The 26,830-nt window shown below is 36.5% G+C and overlaps 2 protein-coding genes across 2 annotated transcripts in view; both read left to right on the top strand.

The window, feature by feature from the left end:
* The window catches only part of FOCAD (focadhesin), a 336,121-nt gene that overhangs the window by 40,415 nt on the left and 268,876 nt on the right, over positions 1-26,830 (top strand). The window contains exons 4-5 of the mRNA XM_090274062.1: positions 636-790; positions 20,484-20,588. Of these exons, the coding sequence (XP_090130188.1) occupies positions 636-790; positions 20,484-20,588 (260 nt within the window). The remainder of the gene's footprint in view (positions 1-635; positions 791-20,483; positions 20,589-26,830) is intronic.
* Positions 1,061-4,742, top strand: LOC150012906 (structural maintenance of chromosomes protein 6). The gene has a single exon (XM_090274061.1). It carries the CDS (start codon positions 1,082-1,084, stop codon positions 4,373-4,375), a length of 3,294 nt encoding a protein of 1,097 aa, XP_090130187.1. The 5' UTR covers positions 1,061-1,081; the 3' UTR covers positions 4,376-4,742.

Raw genomic sequence — 26,830 nt, 5'->3', positions numbered from 1 at the left:
TGCAAAATAGTTTTTCTAGGCTTTTGTTGGTATTCTTGGAATGAGCAGCTTGGTAGTAGCCAGTCATACTTCTGTCTCTTCTCTCCGGGCCCATTTGGTCAGGGACATTGTGAGTGTGTGTGTGTGTGTGTGTGTGTGTGTGTGTGTGTGTGTGTGTGACGTATATAGGTAATAAAGGTTGTTAATGGCAGAGCAGGAACATTTTATGAAAGTGGTATTGTCATTGAGGGCTTTGAAGCATAGGTATAATTTGGAATTCAACTTAGACTAGCTGATCTGCTGATATTATTGGTGTTTCATTAAAGGGCTTGGTTTAGCACTGTGCTAGAGCCAAATCTTAGTTCTGATCCCCTGTTAGTTATTTTGTGTTGCTCAAACTTGGGTCATACCTATTGGCAGCCAGGCTTATTTTCAGCAAATATACCAGATGAGAGAGAGTTTCTATGTCAGAACACATCCATTACCGCTCTTGAAAAGCTGGCTTTAGTTTATTCTACAAATGCTGTGACAACAGCATCATCTTTGTGTAGGAGAGCTAACCTACTGTGAATGAATTACACTTTGATGCATGGCTGGGGATGTGTATGCATTTGCTGCTCATCACAAGTGTCCTTTAACCACTGGTTTGATTTCAGACTCCTGCTTTGAACCTGCTATGGGAGAAGTGTTGCAGTGATAATGTAGTGGTCCGAACAGCCTGCTGTGAGGGTCTGGTGGCACTTGTTGCTCAGGATCATGCAGAGTTCAGCTATGTTCTCAATGGGATACTCAACCTGATACCATCAACCAGGTATTCTTCATGTTTGATCAGTTAACAATTTAAATTTTTAGGAAAAAAAAATTTACTAATTTCCATTAAGGGTCAACATTTACTGTACTTGCAAGTTGTTTTCTTTCTCTTAAAATATCATGTGGTTGGCCAAGATGGAGGCGTAGACAGACATGCTGCGTCTCCCTCCACAACTAAGAAGGAATACAACTACCTGAAAACTAGAAACAACCAGAAGTTCCAGAAAATCAAGCTGCGTGAAAGTCCAGCAAACAAAGATATAAAGAAGAAATACTCATCCAGACAGACCTGATGGCCAAAAGAAAGGAAGATAATGTCTGCTCTCCTGAAAACGCCAAAAGACCGAGACTAGAAGAGATGGAGGATCTTGATAATAATGGTGACGAAGATGAAAGTACAGTTTCTTTCACGAATGGTACCTCTACTTTGACTGCAGCGGAAGTTGGAATAATTGAGAGTATTCAGCTAAGAAATTTCATGTGTCATTCAATGCTTGGACCCTTTAAATTTGGCTCTAATGTCAACTTCATAGTTGGCAACAATGGAAGTGGGAAGAGTGCAGTCCTCACGGCTCTCATAGTTGGTCTTGGTGGAAAAGCAATCGCTACTAACAGAGGATCTTCTTTAAAAGGTTTTGTGAAAGATGGACAGAACTCAGCAGACATCTCCATCACACTGAGGAACAGAGGGGACGACGCGTATAGGGCGCACGTGTACGGCGACTCCATAGTGGTGCAGCAGCACATCACCATGGACGGGAGTCGGTCCTACAAACTGAAAAGCCAGTCAGGTGCTGTGGTTTCTGCTAGGAAAGAAGAGCTGATTGCAATTCTTGATCATTTTAACATACAGGTGGATAATCCAGTTTCTGTTTTAACACAAGAGATGAGCAAACAGTTTTTACAGTCTAAAAATGAGGGAGACAAATACAAATTTTTCATGAAAGCAACCCAACTGGAACAGATGAAGGAAGATTATTCCTACATTATGGAAACAAAAGAAAGAACAAAGGAGCAGATAAGTCAAGGAGAAGAGCGACTTACTGAACTGAAGCGTCAGTGCTTAGAGAAGGAAGAACGTTTTCAAAATATCGCCGGACTAAGTACAATGAAGACCACGTTAGAAGAGCTGAAACATGAAATGGCTTGGGCAGTGGTCAATGAAATTGAAAAGCAGTTGAATGCTATCAGAGATAATATCAAAATTGGAGAAGATCGTGCTGCTAGACTTCAGAGGAAACTGGAAGAACAGCAGGGCAGACTTGATGAAGCAGAAAATAAATACAAGGATATTCAAGATAAACTGGAAAAGATTAGTCAAGAGACAAATGCACGAGCCCCAGAATGTATGGCTTTGAAAGCAGACGTTACTGCCAAGAAAAGGGCCTATAACGAAGCGGAGGTTTTATATAACCGTTCCCTAAATGAATATAGAGCATTAAGGAAAGATGATGAGCAGCTTTGCAAAAAAATTGAAGAACTAAAAAAAAGTGCCGACCAGTCTTTGGAACCTGAGCGTTTGGAAAGACAAAAAACAATATCTTGGTTAAAAGACAGATTAAAGGCCTTACAGGATCAAGAAAGCTCCACCGTTCAAGAAATTGAACAGTTTCAGCAAGCCATAGAAAAGGATAAAGAAGAACATACTAGAATTAAGAGAGAAGAGCTAGACGTGAAGCATGCACTGAGCTATAATCAGAGGCAGCTGAAGGATCTGAGAGACAGCAAAACTGACCGGCTGAAACGATTCGGCCCTCATGTTCCAGCTCTCCTTGAAGCAGTAGATGAAGCCTATAAACGCGGGCAGTTTACCTATAAGCCTGTAGGCCCCTTAGGAGCTTGTATTCATCTTCGGGACCCTGAACATGCTTTGGCTATTGAATCTTGCTTAAAAGGACTTCTGCAAGCCTATTGTTGCCATAACCATTCTGATGAAAGAGTACTTCAGGCACTGATGAGAAAGTTTTACTCACCAGGGACCTCACGGCCGCAGATCATAGTGTCTGAGTTTCGGAATGACATGTATGACGTAAGACACAGAGCCGCTTATCATCCAGATTTCCCGACGGTTCTGACAGCTTTAGAGATAGATAACGCAGTCGTTGCAAATAGCCTGATTGACATGAGAGGCATAGAGACAATACTTCTAATCAAAAATAATTCTGTAGCTCGTGCAGTAATGCAATCCCAAAAGCCACCCAAGAATTGTAGAGAAGCTTTTACTGCTGACGGTGACCAAGTTTTTGCAGGACGTTACTATTCATCTGAATATACAAGACCTAAATTCCTGAGCAGAGATGTGGATTCTGAAATAAGTGACTTGGAGAATGAAGTGGAAAATAAAAAGGCCCAGATAGTAAATCTTCAGCACCATTTGACTGCCCTTGAAAAGGATATTAAGCAAAATGAAGAATTTCTTAGAAGGTACCAACTACATTATAAAGAGTTAAAGGTGAAAATAAGAAAAAATATTTCTGAAGTTCAGGAACTCGAGAATATAGAAGAACACCAGTCTGTAGATATTGCAACCTTGGAAGATGAAGCTCAAGACAATAAAAGCAAAATGAAAACAGCTGAGAAGAATGTGGAACAACAAAAAGAAAATATGGAGTATCTTAGGAGTCTGAAAGTGGAAGCAGAAAACAAGTATGACGCCATTAAACTGAAAGTGAACCAGCTCTCAGAGCTGGCAGACCCGCTGAAGGATGAATTAAACCTTGCTGATTCTGAAGTAGATACCCAAAAACGGGGGAAACGGCATTATGAAGAAAAACAAAAAGAACACTTGAATACTTTAAATAAAAAGAAACGAGAACTGGATATGAAAGAAAAAGAACTAGAGGAGAAAATGTCACAAGCAAGACAAATCTGCCCAGAGCGGATAGAAGTAAAAAAGTCTGCATCAATTCTAGACAAAGAAATTAATAGATTAAGACAAAAGATACAGGCAGAACATGCTAGTCATGGAGATCGGGAGGAAATAATGAGGCAGTACCAAGAAGCAAAAGAAACCTATCTTGATCTGGATACTAAAGTAAGAACTTTAAAAAAGTTTATTAAATTACTGGAAGAAATAATGACCCATAGATATAAAACATACCAACAATTTAGAAGGTGTTTGACTTTACGGTGCAAATTGTACTTTGACAACTTACTATCTCAGCGGGCCTACTGTGGGAGAATGAATTTTGACCACAAGAATGAAACTCTTACTATATCAGTGCAGCCTGGAGAGGGAAACAGAACTGCTTTCAATGACATGAGAGCCTTGTCTGGAGGGGAGCGCTCTTTTTCCACCGTCTGCTTCATCCTTTCCCTATGGTCCATTGCTGAGTCGCCTTTCAGATGCCTGGATGAGTTTGATGTCTACATGGACATGGTCAACCGGAGGATCGCAATGGACATGATACTCAAGATGGCGGACTCCCAGCGTTTCAGACAGTTCATCCTGCTTACTCCTCAAAGCATGAGCTCACTTCCGTCAAGTAGACTGATCAGAATCCTTCGAATGTCTGATCCTGAACGAGGACAGATGACACTGCCTTTCCGACCTGTGACTCAAGAGGAAGAAGAAAATCAAAGCTGATGGGTCCTCATGTTGAAAGCTTTGTAAAGGGAGATGAATTCAGGACTATCTGATGTAATAAAATGAAACTGAAGATATTCTAAGATAAAAGATTCCTTGATATAGCTGGCCACAGTAAAACATGTAAATATGCCTAGCAAACCAGCTACAGCCAGCAGTTTAAGATTACTATTACTTCACTCTGAGAAAATCAGTTTCATAGCACTGGTTTTAAGTCTTCAGTTTGCTTACTCCTGTTTTATTTTTAACCATCTACTTTTATAGATTATTTTTCAGAAGTAAAGTTTTGTACATATGTACGTGTACATATTTGTTTTGTTTGGGTTCATTTCTATAGAATTTGTAAGAAGCAAAATAAATGTTTTGATCCCCTGAAAAAAAAAAAAAAAAAATATCATGTGGTTGATACTTCATACATGATGAGAACATGCTAGTTTAAGCTCTACAGTTTACTAATTTGCAGGCAGTTTCTCTATTTAAGTTTTGGGGCTCTGTTTAAATTTGTCATTGTTCCTTTTTATGAAGAAAATAGGTAACTAGTTTAGAATTCACAATTGTAGTGCAAATTCCTGACTTACTGTAAGGAAGGTTGCCTATAAGCAATACTTCCAAAATGGTAAAGTTTTATACACTATTGAAAATATTTTGGCATTAATATATATATTAGAAAATAATAGCACTAACTTCTTTAAAAACTATTTTGTGATTTACATATGTGTCTTCCTGATTATTATTCAAGTAAATAATGTATAGCTTTTTGAATTTGTTTGGTATGATCATATTTATCCCATTCCCAGACTGAGGATAGTGGAATCACAAGGGATAAAAGGAATATACACCATTCTGAGGTGGTTAAACAGGATCATATTTGAATCATCCCGTGGAAGTAAACCTCTCTTGTAAAATATGCCCTGAAAAAGAGATGCCACCTTTTGCCTTCTTTAAGTCATTTGAGCTTCTGCCCCATTCTCCCAAATCTTACCAGTGTTTTTTACTCCCTTTTATTGTAGTATCATCAAAATTGGATACTTAACCTTTTTTTCCACTTTCATTTGGGATGTGAGGTGGAGGGAATCACAGTCTTATTCTTGGGCAGAAGTTTTTCTATCAATCTGTGGAAGATGCCTTTGTGGGCATGAAGTATATTAGGTTAAATAACCTCTAGCTGTTTAAATATTTTTTTTCACAATGTTTTGTTCCCTTAAATTATCTCTTTATATCTTTTTGGAACCTTGATTTTTCTTTATATTCTGCTGTCTGTAGTTGTAAGTCCAAACCCTTTAGGTGTGGTACATGCACATCCCAAACTACCTCCAGCCTTCTGTTTAACCTACATTTCCTGACACAAACCCTTCTGTCTAGCTATACACAACTGTTCCCTATTCCCAAACCTTTGCATGTGCTCAGCCTCTGCATGGAATGTTCTTTCTCCTTCCTCTTCATCCTTTCAAGCTCAATCAGATGTCACCTCTCCTGCCTAGACACTTCCCTCTTCTCAGTTGAGCTACATGTTCTTTCACAGAATTCTTTTAAACCTGTATTTTCATATCTAGCACACTTTTTGACAGAAGATGACCCAATATTTCTGAGTAAGGATCTGATTATGGCTAAAAACTCATTTATTTTCTGTCCTTTTCTTTGTGTGCACTTCAACATGTATGCACACACACACCACATACACACAAATGCTTTTAGAAGGATCCTATTGTTTCCCCATTTAAAAAAAGTAGTTTTGAGAAGGCTTTTAAAAAGTTAAGTTTTAATGTGTCTCTCCTTTTGTATCTTACTGGTTGACCTTAAACAAGCCACCTAGATTTTGCCTTACCCCTTTTTTCAAATGCAGGTAAGGTATTTTTTTTCCCCCCCCTAAATAGTTTTCAAATCCCTTAAAATTCACGAATATAAAATCCACTTGAATTGTGTTGTTTTACTCTTTATATTTAAGAGCAAAGGTATCAGCAGCTAAGGGGGCCATGGTACTGTCTCTGTCTATGTAAGGGATAATTAGAGCAAGTTAGATTATACCTTTAATTCTAGAAGATGATGAAAGAAAATGATGCTGTTGTGAAATATTCTTCACACATCATTATAAGTTTGTCATCACTATTGTAAACTGAAAAGCATAAACTTTGCTGATAGTGAATTGATATACCATTTATATATATATATTTTTCAGTAACCTTAGATATTTTTTAAATTTAAAATTTATTTTTTGAATAGACAATATGTGGTAAAAAATTCAAAAGGGTATATGGGGAAAAGTCTATGTCTTACTCCTGTATCTCAGTTTTTCTTTTCAGAGGCAAAACTCTTGCCTGGTCTTATCCTTTGAAAGGTGTTGAATGTATAAAAATAAATAAATAAAAAATATTGATGTTGAATGTACATGTAATTGAAAATTTACGTGTATATATATTTTTTTAAAGAAAATATTTTACTTATTTATTTTTAGAGAGAGGGAAAGCAAAGGAAAAAGAGAGAAACATCAATATGAGAGAAAAACATTGATAGGTTTCCCTTTGCACACCCCCAGATGGGGACTGGGCTTGTAGCCCAGGCTTGTGCCCCAACTGGGAATCAGACCAGCCACCTTTTGCATTGTGGGATGACACCCAACCAACTGAGCCACGCCAGCCAGGGCTATTTGTATTTATATTTCTCAAAAAAAAAAAAAAAAAAAAAAAAAGACCCACAGAATTAGCAGTCTTCTATACATACTATTCTTTATTTTGCTTTTTTCATTGAAAAAATATATCTTGGAGATCATTTATAAACATGCATAATTGCCTTCTAATTTTCCATCTACATTATATTCCATTCTATAAATGTGCCATAATTTACCAATTTCCTAATTGTTTGCAATTATAGGCAGTGTCTCAATGAGTAATGTAATTGCACACATTTGGTGACTATTAGTTTTCAGAGGTCTTTGGAAATATGGCCAAAATATAGAAGAAGGCCTTAAATTGTGTAGTATGCAAATATAGGAATTTTAACAATTGAAGTATCCTGGAAAAAAATTATTTTCCAAAAATTTTCTTATCTGAGAGTGCTCATGTTTAAATTGTTAGCCCTAGGGAGATGGTGACAGAATAGACCCTGAAGCTAACCAATTTAATTTTTGAATCAATTTGATCATGTAATATGTAAGTGCTAAGTTTTTTTTTATTGGAGCCAGTAGAAGTAGTAATTATATATGAAGAATTTTCTTTATTTAGTTTGTTTCAGGTAGCAGAGCTGCATTGTTTATAGTGAATACAAAGACTATATGTTTTTTTCTAAAAGCCGAATGAGAATTAACTTTAAAAAATTAAACTAAATTTAATTAAAAAGAAGGAGATCCAAATAGCTTTCTCCTCCAAATACTGCTCAGGCAATCTTCTGAGACAGAAAACAGTCTTTTATCTTTGGGATCTAAAAGCAGGAATGACTTTGTCACTTTGCTTGTACTTTTTGGTTGAGAAATTTTGGATCTTCAATTTCCAGTATTCAAATTTCCCCTTCTCTCTGAAAGTCTCTTCTTAAAATAGAGGTTAATCAGAATGTAGGGGCACTTTGGGAGCAGAGCCACTTAATTTTGATGTAGAAAATAATACTAGAAATTTCTTTCCATTTTGCCTACCTATGAGCCTAATGTCCTTCAGGAACAGACAGGGAGAGCTACAAAGGGAGAGAGTGCTTGCTCTTGCGAGATGGGGTGGGGGGTTAGAGGATGATGGTGAGAAGCAGCTTTCTGTGGAATAGGTATTTAGAGAATGCAGCAGTTGCTGGAACTTTCTCAGCATGGTAATAAATGTTGAAAAGTAGGTGGAGGTGGGCAAAGGGGGGAAATGGGGCTGAAATAGACTTTGCTTGGGGCGATGTACATGATGCAGTGTGCAGATGATGTTTTGTTGAGTTGTACACTTGAAACCTGTACGGTTTGTGAAACAAATGTCAACCCAATAAATTTAATTTTTAAAAAAGCTGTAAGGAAAGATAGAAGGAAAAATCAGTGAGGTCATCTCTCCTAACTTTATAACATGCCCCTCAGCCCTTTGCAGATCTAGTCTGTAAATTTCTTTTGGACCATGTATGAAACACCCCCCACTACTCCCCCCCCCCACCCCCCAACTGTGCCTCCACCCCCCACCCTCAAATCTAACCCACATTGTATAGTCTAACTTTAAAAAAGATTTGACATTAGCATAGCTCTGGTTGTCTGAACTTCAGGGAGTGGCTGGGAAAGTGTCTGGCTCTGTTTGAGAGACTATTCCCTTCAAAGGAATAGCTTGACGTCCAATAGTGTTCTCCCTTCAAAGCTGAGGCAACATGAAACAATTGTAAACTAGTTTTTATAGCTTCTGTAAACAATGAAATGGATTTAAGAGGTCAAAAATGTTATTTTAATCAGTAAGGAAATTTGAAAAAAGATCCCTAGGGAGGGGGAAGGGACGAAGGGGACCACAATGGCAACATAATAAATTAAATGTGAATTTTGAAATTAAACAAAACTGAAATAAAAGTAAATGATACATAGTAACATGTACTTTTCTTGTCCTTTAAGGAACTGTTTGGTTTAAGTTTAGTTTTTGGTTTTGCTTGTTCATTTGTTTTTACATTGAGTTTATCCTAAGAAAAAGATTCCCAAAGCAGAGTTTCCCCATTTTCCTTAGATTCCCCACCTCCTTAAGTGTGCTAGCTTCTAGAAAGCTGATGCAGCCATTGTTATAGTTGCTTAGTAACTGAACTGTGAATAAAAACCATACTGTCCTGTGGAACCAGGTATTCAGTTTTCAATATTGAGATGTCATGACAGCCTGTAATTTCAGTTTAACTGCTCCCCCCCTCATTACCCCTTCTTTTAAAACTGTGTTTGGTAGAACAGTTATGCTCTAGATAAACTAGGCAAGCACTTGATTTGTGTGCCTTTTGTGCTTTCAGATAGGGAAGAGACCTACAATTTATATATTTGGGAAAATAAAGTGTATTAAGGTATGAGAGATTAAAGCCTATTTTCTGAGGTTCCTAAAGTCTACTTTGTAATTAAACTTTGCATAGGGTATTAAAAATGCCCATAGTGCATACTGACTAAAGCTGTTGGATTTAGTGAGTTCTTGATCATGGATTGATGACGGTCCAATTTGGTTAAAAAGCGATCCTGGGAACTATTTGGAATTAAGATTTAGAGTTACTCAATGAGAAAATTTTTGTCTCTCTGGGTCTTCTCTTGTATCGATAACCCTATTCCTTGGGACTCCTAATTGCTTTGTTATCATGTAGAAAATGGCTAGCATCTAAGAAGACACTGTATTTATATCTTGTATTCTTGAGGTTTTTCAGTATTATTTAGCTTCCTTCTCCTTTTTTGTTTGGCAGGAGAAGGGCCAAGGAAGGATGTCTTTATGAGGTTTCCTCCAAGGTGCCCTCTAAGGAGGACAGTTAACATGCTTCCATCTGCAGCTGGGATGTCAAAAGAATTTTTCATGAATTGAGAGGGTTTCAGGGCTTAAATCTACATTGATTGATATCATTGCTCATCAAAATCTTACCAGAGAGTGACAGAATTACTAGATCATGTCTGTTTTTCTGCCTTTTCTTTTAAATATTCCTTTAAGTTGTTTAGCTTGTTTCCAGATGTTCTCTTTTCCTTTTTTCCAATCGTTTTCCTTGCTCTAAAATTCCAGACTCTTTCTTAAATTTCAGCACATACACAGAAAAGTAATTCCAGCCACTTTTCTTGTCTAGGACATTCTGCCCTGTTTCTCTTTTAAGTTAGTTGATCTGGTTGAAGGCTTTGTTTGTCACAAAAATCTTCCAGCATGTGTTTATGCTAAGCCATTTCCAGGTGATTTAAGGAAAGTAACTACTGAACACATGACTTTTATAATGGAAAAATATTTCAGAAGAAATCAGGCTGTTTTCTGGTACTTAGAAGACAAATGAGGGTACACAATTTTCCCAAGCATACTCAAGAGCATTACATCTCTTAGATTTTTTTAAAAAGCAGCTTTATTTTTTGTCATTTATTCAAGTATGGGTTCCTCAGAACTTTTTTTTATTTTTAATTTCCATTTTCTTTTCCTGCCTCTTTCTCTTTTTTTCATATAATTTTTTCTAATAAATTTAGAAAATGATTTATCATTAGTCTAGTGTTTACCATTCTCTAATTTGCAGGGACTTTCTCTGCTTAAGGCTGACCAGTTATTATTTTCAGTTAAAAAGGGACATGACCACATTCTTCCCATCTGTTCCCATGGTTCCCAAGGATGCCCTTTTTGGGGATGTTTATGTCATCCTCTTCAACCCTGTTATTCTCATCCTGGGCCAAAAAATTAGTGTGGGTACTTACTTGTACCTCATGTGTGGAATGTCTCAAAAGCAAAGAACTGGAAAAACCTCGAATGATTTGTAGTCTTGGAAAGGAGACTGAAATGAAATACATGAGCAGTGTTTACCTGATACATGTTATTCATATGCAGAATAGCAACTGTGCTATATTTATCTAGTGCAAATCAATTTTGGGGGTGGTTTTTTCAAAAATTTTTTACTTTATTTTTATTATTATTACTATTACAGCTGTCATATTCCCCCCTGCCTGCCACTGTTGTACCCACTGGGCTTTCCTGGGTGGTTTTAATTGGCATTGTTTGTATAGCTTGACCAAAAAATATTTTCTTTTCAGTTTTATTTTTATTTTTATTTTTTTGAATATTAACATCATTATTGACCACACTATTCTCATGATAAGATCTGGGTCTTGGCTTTTATGCGCAGTGAAAATTGAAGTTCCGTTTTGCATTTTCTCTTGCCACTGTGCTGGTAGCTCTGACCTGACATTTTCTTTGCTCTCTCGTCAAGGGTTCTTGAATCAATTCTGCTTTTCTTGGCACCCGCCCAAGGAAGGACTTGTGGCAGCTGAGTTTTGCTGAAGGGCATTTGGCAGCAGGTTCCTGAGTGTGTTAGGACTCTTAGAGCGACAACTTACAGAAACCCTCTTGCACTAGTTTGAGATAAAGGGGTGATTTTTATTTTTTTTGATAAAGGAGTGTGTCCCATAGGACCGAACAACAGTGATGCACCTGGGCCTCAGAAACAAATTGGATACAGGCTGTGTGTTTTTTCTCTACTGCAGCTTTCTCTGCTTCCTAGTCCACAGGCCACCACCTTCTCCTGGGTTACCATCTCTTATGTACAAGGGAGAGCCATACTGAGGCTGGAATTTCTTGGTCACACTGAAAGATTTCCAAGGCTAGGACCCAGCATGTGTGAGATGTTTACTCCTGGACCAGTAGCTCTGCCAGGGGCTGTGTATTAGTTTTCCATGGCTGCTATAACAAATGACCACAAACTTGGTGGCTTAAAACAACAGAAATTTATTATCTCACAACTCTGCCGGCTAAGAGCCCCAAACCAAGATTTTAGCAGAATTGGTTCCTTCTGGCTGTGAGAACCTGTTCCATGTCTACTTTCTGGTGGTTGCCAGCAACCCTTGCATGTGGCTGCATAACTCCAGTCTCTGCCTTTGTCCTTTCATGACCTTCTCTATGCATCTTTGTATCTCAAATTTCTTTCCTTTCTCTTATGAGGATACCAGTCACTGGATTTAAGACTCACCTAGGATGATCTCATCTTGAGATCCTTAATTATATCTGCAAAGACCCTATTTCCAAATGAAGTCACGTCACAGGTACTGGAGTTAGTGCTAAGATATGTATCTGTTTGGGGGACATAATTTAACTCTATAGGCTGTGTCTTTTTTGTGTGAACATGTGAGAGCTAGGATCCCTTATATAGTAACCATACAAATAGGGAAGGAAACGTATTTCCCAAACCAGAGAAGAGGAGACTGGGGCACTATTCCCGAGGAATCTTGAGCACTGGGATTAAACTTGGGAGAAAACCATGGCTTTGGAAATAGGTATTTCTCAGCCTTTAAGCCTCTCAGCTCAGCTCTAGCTTTGAAACATAACTGTGCTTAAGTATGAGTGACTAACATTATATATGTGTTGTTCTGACAGGGATAGAGGGAGGAGAGATTGAGTAGGTGGAGGGTCACTGTCAAAGATAACATATTTGTTTTACTGTGATGGCAAGATGCCACCATGTTTTCTATCATGATCATCATCATCACCATTATTGTCATCATCCTCCTGAATATTTTTTTGAAACTGTAAATTATCTCTCCAAATAGCAACAATGATAGAAGCAACCATCGCCTTGGTTTCCAGGGGAAAGGAGATAAAGGAAGGAAATAAAAGCTTGGAAGTGACATGAAAAAAGTAATTTACAAAGAAATTTTCAGAAAAAAAAAATGGGTATTATAAAGAGGAACTCTTCCTATGATTTCTAAAACTTTTAATGGAGAATTTCAAAAGTAAATAGAATAGTGTTATGAGCCCTCCTGTTTCTGTCACTTATCCCAACAACCGATAACCCGTGTACAGGCCTCCTCCCTCGTAACCCCATTCAATTCCATCCTGCCCACATCCTTTTGGAGAAAATCCTAGACATTATATGATTTCTTCTGTAGATATTTATGTACATAGGTCTTTTAAAAACACAATGGTGATGACATTATTACACCTAGATATACACATGTGTGCATGCATAATATTTTAAATGTCCAATCAATCTTCAAGTTTCTAATTACCTCATAACTTTTTTTTTTTTTACAATTTGTTTAAATGACCATCTAAATGAGAATGTGTTGTTATGTTTTTTACATCTTTTTTAATCCATAGGATCTACTCCTCACATCTATCTCCCTCTGGCTCTGGCTTTCTTTTTCTTACAATTTCTTGAAGAAACTTGCTTGTTTGCAGTGATTTCCATAGTATGGATTTTGCTGATTATATCCCCTAGTGCTTAAACTTATTTCTCTGTATTTCCTGTACATTGGAAGTTTGCTTCTAGAAATTTGATGATATTTAAGTTAAATTTTTGTTATCTGGGGTGGGTGTCAGGAGAGGGATGACTTCTTCGTAGGTGGTAATATATTCTTTCATCAGTAGGCACATAATATCTGATTGTTAACTGTTGATGCTCAGTGGCTTGATCCATTAATTCATTAGTAGATTCAAAATGTTGAAATGGTAATTCTATTATTTTTGTTCACTTATTACCTGAAATACCACTATAAAGGGAACCTTACCCAAACCTATTGTTTGATTAGTTACTAGTAGAGTTTGTATAGAAAAGGCAGGTTATATACTACCTTTTCATTGTTTTTGAGTGACTGCTTTTTACCCATGCTTTAGAAGCAGCTTGAGAGAGGGAGCGAGGGAGAGAGGGAGCGAGGGAGAGAGGGGAAGGGAGGGAGAGAGGGGAGGAGAGAGAGAGAGAGAGAAATTGATTGAGATTGAGAAATTTAAGTAAAGTTTAAAAAGTCCTATTGCTATTTAATAATTAATAATTTTCATAGGTAATAAATGATTTAAGAGGGAAGGGAGTAAGACAAAAGAGCATCTTCCGAAAGGGACTTCTTGCAGCTTCTCTGATTTTTAGTCACAGGAACCATTTAGGAGTTAATTTACAGTGCAGTGAATTTAGCTGCATGGTGGGCAGTCATGACCACAGTAGTTATATCTCTGTTTACCTTGCTAAATATTTATCTTCACTTATTTTATCAGGAGTCTTAAGTTGGTTTTAATATTGTAAGTACATGGATTAAGATGTATTAAAAATATATAAAAAAAAAAAACCAAAGAACAAAAAAAAGAGCACCTGCCTCTCTCTCCCCAACAGGGTTATTTCATTACTTGATATATAAAAGCATTTTATATCAGTTTTATCTTCCTAGTATTTACAATGCCCTCATTTGCTAAACATGTAATTCCTAAAATGAAAGGCCCATAACCACAACTAGGAATAGCATTTTTATTTGTTTATTTAGTAATAAACTAACAAACTTTAATAGTAAAGATATCAGATACTATAATTTTAATGTTAATATGCAAAATCATGTAATTGCTGGACTAAAAATTACCTTCAGAGGTCACCTCTGTAGTTAAGCAAGACAGTACCTTAGCAATCTTTCATCCATCAATCCATCTGTTAATTAAATATATTTATTGAGTATTTCTTACATACCTGTGCTAAGTACTATGATATCATGGTGAGGAAAGCAGACATAGTCATTGCAGTCATTACGCTTTTGGTTTAGAGGGGAAAATTGAAATAATTATAGTTGCACAATTACATATTAAATGGCATCCTTGTTAATGGTCACAGAGTATTCCATAGTATGGATGGATATGTCATATTTTGACTATTAATAGGTGTGAATTTTTTCTTTGATTTTTAAAAAAAGATAACAAATGCAGTGTAAGATCTTTTTAAGGTGTATGTAAGGATTTTTTATTTTTATTAGGAAAAGTTCTTAGAAGTGGAATTTATAGGAAAAGGGAGATGTATATTAAAATTTTTTATGGATACTACCAAACTGCTCTCCATAAAAGCTTAACCAATGTATGTTCAAAATGAAAGTGCTTATTTCCCTACTCACTCATCAACACAGGATATTATGAATCTTATTCTTCTGTGATTTGCATATCTATATTCTCTGCTTATGTTTCTAATATAAGACTTGCCTTATTTTGTTGCTTTCTTGTTTTATGGATATTAATCTTTTCTCTGTCATATATGTTATATTTTCTCTCAAACTGTCTCTTCTTTTTTAAAAGATATTTTATTTATTTATTTTTAGAGAGAAGGGAAGGGAGGGAGAAAGGGAGAGAAATATTGATGTGCAAGAGATACATTGCTCATCACCTCTTGCACACCCCCAACTGGGGACCTGGCCCACAACCCAGGCATGTGCCCTGACTGGGAATCGAACTGGCAACCTTTTGGTTCACAAACTAACACTCAATCCACTGAGCCACTTCAGCTAAGGCAAACTATCTCTTATTTTAACTTCATGTTTTCTCTTCTCTGAAAACCCTTCATACTAACTTTGTTAAACCTATCTGGAATTTTACTTACAGATTGTCTTTTTTTGTTGTTGTTCTTTTCACATCTTCCCACTAATTCTCTCTTAACTGTTGCTTTAATCTTTATAGCCACATTTGAAACATGGTAAAGACTTGATTAAGTTCTTCTTATGGTACTCACTTTAACCAAAATCTTTGTAAGTCTACATCTGTTTCACCAATTATTTTTTATGCTTTATCTTTAAAAATATAAAAGCTTTATACAATCACCCTATAAAGTGTGCAGCTCAGTGGTTTTAGTTTATCTTCAAAATTGTGCAATCATCATGCATTATCTTTTTACTGGAGAACTTCTTTAAGAAAAATTTTTAGTGTTATGTCTGAAAATATTTCTTATGTCTTTATATATTCTCTCAGTTTTTGGGGGGGTAGGTTTAGATTTATTAAGTTACATAAACCTTTCCCTGATAATTCTATATACATTGCTTCAGTCAGTGTTGCAGATGATAATTCTGATGCCAAATTAGAACTGTTATCAATTTAATTGGCCTCTATTTTATAGATTTCATTTAAACATTTGAGAGTTCATAGGATTTCTTTATATCTTTGGATTTGAGAAACTCTAATAATTAATTTTTTCATGTACTTTGTATAGTTCTTAGTAATAATCCTTTCAATTTGAGAATTTAAGTTGAGTGAAATTTTCTTCTACCCTTTCTTTGACTTTCATTTTTTCAATGGTTATGTTTTCTTCTAATTCATTATTTTGATTTTCAGCATTATTCAAACTATTATAATCACTTTTGGTAATCATACAGAATTCAATAAAAATGTTTAATTTTGTAAGAGCAGATCTCAGGTGCAGAGTAACAATGTCTTGAAATGAGAAAAATAGGGTTTTGTGAAAATACTAGAAGTTACGGTGGGTTTATAGTTAGTTTTAGGCTTAATTTTCATTAACTGAATGATTAAAAAGTAAAAAACATTACAGTCTTTGTGGTACAGTTACACATATTAGGTTATCACAACTTTTTGAAAAAATAACCAGGTACTTTACTGACACACTTTTATTTATTCTTTAAAACAACACAAAAGCTAGGCTTAGTATTATAGTTCTAATTTTACAGATGGGGCTGTTAAGGCTATTAGGTGTTAAATGGTTTGCCCAATATTCCCCAACTAATTAGAATTAAAGCAAGGATTTACATAAAAATCTGAAATCATTCCTCTCAGCTCACTTGAAATGTTTGAATAAATAGTTATTCAATTGAATTTAAGGCAAATGTGTTACTATTTGAATAGTTGTATATGTGATTTGATTGATACCATATCTTTCAAAAATCCTAATCTAATCATGCTACACTCTTACTTAAAATACAGTAAGGACTCATATTCACATGGTAAAATCTGAATCCATAAATAAGACCAAGTAACACCTAACTCAAAGGGTAAAAAACTGAAGTTCATTTGTCAGCCTCAGTGGTTCTGTGAACTCCCTGGAATTCAATGCAAATATGATGTGTATTGCTTTTCTCTGGGATTCTGCTTTTGTAAAGGAGTGGGTGGCCCATGTTGGTTAAAATTATAGGTCTCTAAAACTCTAGTCGTATGACAAATAAATCATTAGAAAAGGAAAAGCAATCTAGTTTTATGTACAAAAAAAGGATTACAGGCATACTTTGTTTTATTGTACTTTACAAATGTGATATTTTACAAATTGAAGACAAGTCTCTCCATCACCAGCAAAAAGATTATGACCCTCTTTATTGTGGTAGTTTGAACTGAATCCACAGTATCTCTGAGGTATGCCTGTATTTAATGAATCCATATTTCATGGAAGAAATTCAGCCAGAAATTCAATTAACACTGATCATCTAAAATGAATACTATTTAAACTAATCATTAGGCCCTGGAGAAGTGGCCTTATGTGGTTACTAGGTGCAGCCTGGACTTTCTCCATTTTTATATAAATGGAGTCATTTTAGCTTAAATCAGACATTAGAGCTGATTTCCAGTTGCATTAAGTATTGAAGGCTAGAATCTAGACAAGGACACTCCTGAACATGTAGTGATTCTCTGACCAATGTTGGCCCCTATGACAGGTCTCAGCCAGATACTGCAATCTGGAAACTGCTCACTCTGATGGCGAGAATTTACCTGCTAAATATAGCTACAGACCTGAAATTTCATGGTGTTGTATAACATCTAGGCATAGGCCTGGGTCAGAGCCATAGGGATTTCTATTCTGAGGAACTACCTTTCAAAAAGCAAATCAGCAACCCGGAGGCTGGTGAGTTAGCATTAGCAAGTTTATGAATTTGGAGGAGTCAGACTGTCCTGAAGCTCTGAGGGGCCTCTGTAAGCTCTGCCTTCTATGACTGCATCCAGACATTCATATTCAGGGGTAGGTTCTTAATAAATTGGTTATAGAACAATTATGATTTCCATGCGGAAGAACCTCCAGGTCTTTATAAATGGAAGTGTGAAGGGCTGTGAAAAGCTGGAAGATACCATTCCTTAAAATCCAGGATCCTCAGACACAGAATGGTTTTGATTCTGTAAAAGTGAGTAGTATGAAGAAGGAATTTATTCTGAAAGTTTGGATGTTGAGATATCTTTTTCCTAAGCTTTAGAGGAGGAGGATTCTAGAAACTCAGAGCGTCAATAGAGAAGGGCATCAGAAGAACGTGAGCAATACCTCCGCTTCCAAGGAGGACTTGAAGAGATACCATGCAATGAGATCTTCCTGAGACAACTACAGTTCATTTCAGTACTTTTTTTTTTTTTAATTTCTTTTCAATTTTATTGAGTCACAGTGGGATTAACTGGCCATAGAATACCATGGAATTGACACAATACCAGGGTAGGGTATGGCATCCACCAGAGAACACATGTAGGAGAGAGTCTTAGGGAAAAGGCTTCATGCAGTGATGAGACCTCTATGTTCACTAGAGAATGCACACAGGAGAGAAACCATATACATGTGATAGTTTTCACTAAAGATTCATTCATGGCTCTATATTGCATGGTCATAAGAAGATTCATATGAAAGAGAAAACATACTGCTGTAAAGATTCTGGAAAAATGCTTCAATTGTAAGGGAAACCTCAATGCTTACCTACTTAGGAACTAAATCATATATGTGTGTGCAGCAGTGCTGGGTAATATAATATAATGTAAACCACAAATATGAGCCACATATATAATCAAAATTTTTCTAGTAGCCACATAAAAAAGTAAAAAGAAACAGGTGGTATTAATTTTAACAATGTATTTTATGTAACCCCACATATCAAAATATTATTTCAATATGTAATCAATATTAAACATTATACATGGCTATTTTACATTCTTTTTTGTGTCCTAAGTCTTTTAAATCAGCATGTATTTTATACTTACAGCACATCTCAATTTGGATTTACCACATGATAAGTTCTCGGAGCCACATGTGGCTACTGGTCACTGTATTGGACAGCATTGCCAATCCTTTTGTCAGTTGGAAAACTTTAAATGCTATAAATAGAGTATGCCCAATAAAACCTCACATAATATCAATTAATTAAGTCCAAGTCCTTGTCCTAGCACCAAAATAAGTTAACAGTGATTTGTAACTTACTATTATTCTGGATAGCAAAGGACATAATACATGGTAGGCCCTTAGAAGAATACTTAGCTTACAATAAGTGCTCTGAAATATTAACAACCATGACTAAAATATAATTAATTTTTTATTTAACAGCTATCTTTTTTTTTATTTCTAAGATTTCTTTCTAGTTCCCAGGAAGATCCTTATACAAAAAGGGCAAGGTACTTTGTGACAACATGGATGAGTCCGGAGGGCATTATGCTAAGTAAAAGAATCCAGACAAGGACAAGTAATATGGTATCACTTACATGTGGAATCTAAAAATAAAGAAAAAAGTTGAACTCATAGAAACTAAGAATACAGTGATGGTTGTCAGGGACTGGGTGAGGAGTGGAGGAAATAGGAAGAGGTTGGCCAAAGGGCACAAACTTCCTGTTGTAAGATGAATAAGTTTTGAGGATCTAATGAAGAGCAGGCTGACTATAGCTAACAATGTGGTATTGTATACTTGAAATATGTTGAGAGTAGATTTTAGGCATTTTCACACATACAAATCAATAAATTATATCAGGATAGTTGTTTAACTGTATACTCAATTATATTACAAAAGGATTAAATGAAAATATAAAATCAATAAAGAACTAGAAATAAGTATTATCATAAATTGGGAGAATGTGAATTGACTGGGAACATGCAATGGGGGAAGGACCACTGATGTGCTGCTTTGCTCTCCTCTACCTGCTTCCCCATCTTCTTCCTGTCCCATGACTGAGTAGAGGACACAGCTAGAGGAAGAGACACAAAAGTCCTACTTTACTGACATCTCTGTGATTTTCTATGGACTGTTGCAGTAGGAAAAAAAAAGAAAGGTAGCTAGGTGAGGTCATGATGTATTAATTAACTTAATTATGGCAATCATTTCACAGTGTACAGTACATCTATCATCTTATACACTCTAAATATATTATAATTGTATTTGTTAATTTTTACCTCAGTAAAGCTAAAAATGGAAGAAATCCTGCTTCACAATTAAAAAAATTAATCATTAGGAAAAAATAAAACAAAAAGGGCAGGCTAGTCTTCTTTTTGATGTATTATCCTCCTGCCTCTTATAGGAATAAGGAAAAATTTTAGTTTTATTCCCCACTTCCATTAACTTTATTTTAATGGGGGTTATTTGTTCTGGTTGGTCCCCTGGTCTTTTTTTTGAATGGCTGTTTTATTTCATATGTCTGGTTATTCATATGTCTGTAATAATAATTCATGGTCTGTTAATATTTATAAATGAAGGACTTGATTATTCAGTATGGGTAACTGATGCAGTCACTGCCTGCAATTATGTGGGCTCATGTTCGTTTTTTGTTGATTGATTTTCCCCCAGGAGTGTGTAGGTAGGTGATTGATAAGTTGGTGGTTTGATTTTTTGGCTCTACTTCTCCTTTATGGGAGCTGTCTGCTCGTGGGCCTCTGCTTGGCTGTGTTGTAGAATGAGCTGGGTGGCTACTCTTCAGTATGGGTGGCAAGTGTTCAGTTATTTAAAATTAAGTACTTTATTGGAATATTTGCTTTATGTCTATAACATTTAACATGTTGTTATATTTTTTTACAGGAATACACATGGCTTGATAAAAGCCATTATGAAATTATTACAAATGCAAGCTGTTAAGGAAGGACAAGCTGAGGAGAAGAATATTCAGGATATATATTCTATTAGGTAAGCCTTTTTCCCCTTTCTTTAAAAAACATGTTTTTATTGTGTGAATTTTTAAATTATGAACTGAGACATGCTAATCCATTAAGAATTAGTTATTTCAGAGATTGAGCAAATGTAATTAAAGAGGGAGGGTAAACTTTCTCACTATGAAAAATAACAGGAGACTATCAAAGGGTTATTACCCAGGGAAAGGTCAGTAGTTAGGAGCATTGATTTGCCTTTTCTTTGTCACCTATAGAATATAACATGGTAGAATTATTTCAAAAAGAAAAATCATACAGCAACAATTAAAGTGAAATGCCTTGGATTTTACAGGGGAGTTGGGGACAAAGGATGGCATCATACTTATTTGTGAAGGTGACCTTAACCATTGCCTTGAAGGTCCTAGAAAGCCATTTCTTTTTTTTTTTTTTTAATTTTATTATTTGGTTTTTCAATTACAGTTGTCCCATTTTTCCCCATTGCTCCCCCCCACCCAGCCCACCCCTTCTCCCACAATCATATCCCTCCCCGTTGTCCATGTCCATGAGTCATTTATACACATTCCTTGACTAAACCCTTCCCTTACTTATCCCCCTTCTCTCCCTCCCCTCTCCCCCCTATTGACTGTTATTCTGCTACTTGTTCTATTTAGTTCATTTGTTTATGTTGTTCTTTAGTCTCCTGTATTAGGTGAAATCATATGGTATTTTTCTTTCTTTGCCTGGCTTATTTCACTAAGCATAATTCTCTCTAGTTCCATCTATGTTGTCACAAATGGCAGGAGTTCCTTCTTTCTCTCTGCTACATAGTATTCCATTGTGTAGATGTACCATGGTTTTTTGATCCACTCATCTACAGATGGGCAATTATGCTGTTCCCAGCACTTAGCTATTGTAAACAGTGCTGCTATGAACATAGGGGTGCATAAGTTCTTTTGAATTAGGGTTTTAGGATTTTTCAGGTATAATCCTAGCAGTGGAATCGCTGGTTCAAAAGGCATTTCCAGTTTTAGTTTTTTGAGGTAATTCCATACTGTTTTCCATAGTGGCTGCACCAGTCTGCATTCCCACCAACAGTGCAGTAGGGTTCCCGTTTCTCCACATCCTCGCCAGCACTTGTTGTTTGTTGATTTGTTGATGATGGCCGTTCTGACAGGTATAAAGTGGTATCTCATTGTGGTTTTTATTTGCATCTCTCTGATGGCTAGTGATGTTGAACATTTTTTCATGTGTCTATGGACCTTCTGTATGTCCTCTTCGGAGAAGTGTTTGTTCAGGTCCTTTGCCCATTTTTTAATTGGGTTGTCTGTTTTCTTGATGTTAAGTCGTATAAGCTCTTTATATATTTTGGAGATCAGTCCCTTGTCTGAGATATCATTGGCAAATATGTTTTCCCATATGGTTGGTTTCCTTTTCATCTTGCTGATGTTTTCTTTTGCTGAGCAGAAACTCTTTAGTTTGATGTAGTTCCATTTGTTTATTTTTTCCTTTATTTCTCTTGCCTTAGGAGATGTATCTGTGAAAATATTGTTACGAGGGATATCTGAAATTTTCCTGCCTATGTTTTCCTCTAGGACTTTTATGGTGTCACGGCTTACATTTAAGTCTTTGATCCATCTTGAGTTCATTCTCGTGTGTGGTATAAGTTGGTGGTCTAGTTTCATTTTTTTGCATGTCCCCATTCAGTTCTCCCAGCACCATTTGTTGAAGAGGCTCTTCTCACTCCATTTTATGTTCCTCCCCTCTTTGTCAAATATTAGTTGACCTCATAGTCCTGGATTTATTTCTGGACTCTCTATTCTGTTCCACTGATCTATATGTCTGTTCTTATGCCAGTACCAGACTGTTTTGATCACAGTGACTTTGTAGTATAGTTTGATATCAGGTGTTGTGATTCCTCCTGCTGTGTTCTTCTGTCTTAAGATTGCTTTGGGCGCTCTGCTCTGAGGCATCTGGAAAAAAAAAAAAAAGATTGCTTTGGCTATTCAGGGTTTTTTTTTTGTTGTTCCATATGAATTTTTGGAGTAATTGTTCTAGGTCTGTGAAATATGTCATTGGTATTTTAATAGGGATTGCATTGAATCTGTAAATTGCTTTGGGTAGTATGGCCATTCTGATGATGTTGATTCTTCCCATCCTAGAAAGCCATTTCTTGAAAGAAGAGCTCCTACCTAGTGAGCAGAGAACCCTAGAGGAATGCCAGTAACCAGTGTAGATTGTCTTAGGAACTCTGTTCAGTGATGCATCCAGAAAGTGCATGCTTCCAGAGAATGAGAACATGGGACCATAAGCAGGGTACTGGTTCTTGGTGGAAAATGGCTTATACAGGCTGTGACAATTCAACAGGGAAAGTCAATCAAATACTTGAGAATCCTCATTGGCTTGAGCATATAGGACCTGCAGTTTTGAGTATTTGACCCCACAGAAATCAGAGGCTGTGAGAAAGTCTCCAAAATGTTGAGTGGAGCCTATTACATATATTTACAGTGCTTTCCTTTTGAGAATAAGTCAACAGTGTCTCATATATTACAATGATCTTTCCTGAAAATTTAGTGCTATTTATGATCTCTTTTATTTTCATAAGTACAATATTGAGAGTTTTTAAAGCCAATTTTTTAAACAAGGTCTGATTTCCATTATATGCATTTTTTTCTTAACATGTTTCTTGAATGTTTTCAAACACATGGAAAAGTTGGAAGAGTGTAGTATAATAAGTTAATAAATTCATTAACTTATTTGTTAACTCATTAATTTTTTTTTAAAGAGGGGAAGCAAAAGGAAAATTATTTGCTATTTGAAAATACTGTGGAAACAGGGTATGCAGAGTAATTTTTCCAAACTGATAAATACCCCTTTTTCTTTCTTTTTTTAAACATAGTGGTGCTTCCTGAGGTACAGGGTTTCATTTCAGGTTTGACCAGAATTGAACCTAAGGAGTAGATGAGCATATCTTAATATTTCTAGATGAGTCATACGAACATCTGTTTTTTTATTTTCTCTCTTTTTAAAAAGAAATCCAAATTCTTGGGCCAGAGTTCCAGGATAGAAAATTATTCCATTTCGTTATTAGATTTCATTTCATTATTGTTCACTGGGGGCTATTTATTTATTTATTTTAAGATAGGAAAGCTATTGAAGTTTTTAATTAATTTTTTTATATAAGAATTTTATGACACAAATTGATGCATTTAAAGTATATATTCCCACGATTTTTAGTATATTCATAAAATTATGCAATCATTACCATAATGGATTATATGACATTTTCATCATTCCAAAAAGAAATTTCTCACCCATTAGCTGTCTCTCCACATTTCCCTCCACACAGTGGGGTGTTTTTAATTTAACTCAATGGTTCCCAACCCTGTCTGCTCATTAGAACTATGTGAGTGTGGAACATACCAAAAAATCAAATACCCCTTACCAACTGAATCAGAATCTCTGCCATGAGGCCTAGGCACTTGTGTTTTTAAAAAGGCTCAGGTGATTCTGATTCACAGTGAATACAAGGTGGTATGTTAGCTGCTCTTTAATGTACATTCTTATCACCTGAGACCTTGCTGAATGGCAGATTCTCTTTCCTTAGGGATGGTGTAGGCTCCAGATACTGCTCTGATGAGCTCCCAGGTGCTGCTGATGCTCTGGTTCTCCCCACCACACTGTAAGAAGCAGAGCTAGGAGCAGCATCAGCAGCACCTGGGAATCCAGAATCTCGTACCTCATCTCAGGCTGCCTGAATCAGAGCCTGCATTCTGGTAAGATTTTTCAGGTAATTTAGAGTTAACTTAAAGTTTAAGGAGCCTTTTTTAGGTGACAGTAAAGGGAGAATTTCTATCATGCTGAAGAATTAGTTACTCTCATTTTCATACTGATTGTCCTCACTGGGTGTGAGTGCTAGACCTTCAGTCATCTGTAATGTTTCACTTATTTTTCTATTTATAATTTATAACCTCCAATAGTTGGGTCTTCTAACTGCAGTCTTGTTTTTGAAAGATAATAGGTGCTAGGTATGGACAGGGAGCCTAGTTTGAGGAGCTGAAATCATAGCGGATACATAAGGTTTGTCTTTAGATTGGTGGCACATTAAGAGGTTCAGAATCAATCACCTGAGTTGGTATAATCCGGTAATGTTTATGGAGAGCCCTTATGTGAGTGGCTGTCTGGCACTATAAATCAGTAGAGTGTAATCGAGTGTATAAGAACCTTAAGTTGCTCCAGGGGGGACTGTGGGTGACAGAAGCGGAGGAGAGGTGAACCTGAAGAGCAGATTCTCCTCAAGAGAGCTATGATTACCTGAGTCAAGCATAAAATTGTCATGCTATTTTAGAGCCTTCTTTGCCACACGTTGGTTAGCATTATCACCCAGCCTTGGAGAGGTAACTGATGAGCTGTGTTTGAAAGCATAAAAAGGATATGAGAAACTTAGAACTCCATTGAGAGGTGTTTCCTGGTTATGCTATAGGATTAATTTAAAATGGAAGTAGCATGAAACTTAACTGTAAGTTTTCTGGGCATGAAACTAATCTGTGTTTTTAATGGTATTAAGGACTCTGCTAGTAAACAGCTGGGATTTAAGTATTTTTCACATCTTTTTGTCCTAAGAGCTGACTAACTTGAATTATAGTAAAACAGAATATGTGGTCATTTTAAGTGAGTCTGTGTTGAATCGCATAACTCATGCCAGTCTGGCAAAACGTTAGCCAGTGGCTTCCTTGGTTCCTGTGAATTTCCTGAAGGAGCTCTAGAGAGGGTTTTCTCTTTGTTGACCCTGGACCTCAGTGGTTCTTAAACTTTCTGTGCATAAGAATCATCTGGGGAGCTTGTTAAAAGTACAGCTTCTCCAGCCCACTTGCCAGAGATCCTCATTCATTCAGTAGGTTTCGTGTGAGATACAGAATCAGCATGTTTGTCAGGTTAGTCAGTGATAGGGATATAGGTCGTTTGTGGATCACACTTGAGAAATACTGCTTGAGCTCCTGGGAGCTTTATGGCACCACATATGAGCTACAAGGAACCCCTTGGGCTACACTAGCGGGTGGCCCATAGGTGGCCTAATCATGTCTCCTTGCCTCTGTTCCCTATTTGGGAGGCAAAAGGTCTGTATGTTCTTAAGCCGCAAGGCACCAAGTTCATCTTATGTTCACTGTGGACAATAGAGAGGCTTCGAGCAGAACAAAATAATAATTCTAAAGGAAAAGCAATCCAATGAGAGCAAACCACATGCAGATGTAGGGGAGAGAATGTAAGAGATTTAAGCCTCATTGCTCTGTTTGATGAAATAATGCCATGGCCCGAACACGTTAGTGCTCTTCCTGGTCGGGTGGTGGATGGTTGTAGGAACAGAAGAGAGCACTCAGCACCCTCCTAGAAACCACCCCTGGTTTTTAGTTTTACAGGGCATAAGCAGCTCATCCTCAGAATGTTTGATACATGTATCTGGAACATGCTTGCAAACCTGCATTTCAATGAGATTTGGATGTACAGATGGTTTACTGACCATGCTTTGAGATACACTAGATAAGGTTGTGTGGAGCTAATTATGTTCATGTTGCTTAAATGGATCCTGCTTTAGTTTTGTGGCTTAAACAAGATTAAAGGGGATATTTAAGTAGAGTTTCAACTCCCAGTGTCTTTTAGGATGGGGAAAATGGAAGGACAGTGCAGTACACTTGACTACTGTGATTAAATGAAGAACATATGCCAAGTTTTAAAACCTTATATCTGTGGGTCTCCACCTTTTAGCACATTAGAGCCCTCTGAGGAACTTTGAATGTGCAGATGCCTAGGTTCTACCTAGAATGACTGGAGTGTTAGCCTCAGGCATTCACATTTTTTCAAAGCTTCCTGGGTGGTTTCTTATTTTTCTCCTTTCCCTTTTGTTTGGTTTGGATTTTCTTTTGGTTAGCTTGAACTCCATTTTTCTGTAACACACATATATTTAACTAAGTTAACTTAGCATTCTTGACTATTGACCATACAAGAAGTGCAGCAGAGAACTGATATTTGGCTGGTGTTTTGGTTGCAAGGAAGAATAGCTAAAGTAAATTTTAATTTTCTTTATAAATTATTAGAAGCTCATTTTCTCATTTGCTTTACGATGTGCCATTTTCTTTCCTGAAATCTTATCATGTGCTTTTGCTTTTAATTTTTCCTCTGCATATTCATATTATGGCAGTCTCAAGATTTCTTCCCTCAGCTGAAGTGAGGAAATAGCTGTGAATTCATGAGCAGTAACTGCTTGTTCCAGAATTTGTGCATCAT

Source organism: Furipterus horrens, unplaced genomic scaffold, assembly GCF_987537825.1.
Source record: "Furipterus horrens unplaced genomic scaffold, mFurHor1.1.pri manual_scaffold_4, whole genome shotgun sequence".
Lineage (NCBI taxonomy): Eukaryota > Metazoa > Chordata > Mammalia > Chiroptera > Furipteridae > Furipterus > Furipterus horrens.
Note: the sequence above shows the minus strand (reverse complement) of the source record. Positions and strands in the feature narration are given on the sequence as shown.

What these genes read in the sequence shown, in the direction of transcription:
- LOC150012906 (XM_090274061.1), top strand. Translation starts at nt 1,082, where the DNA reads ATGGCCAAAAGAAAGGAAGATAATGTCTGCTCTCCTGAAAACGCCAAA.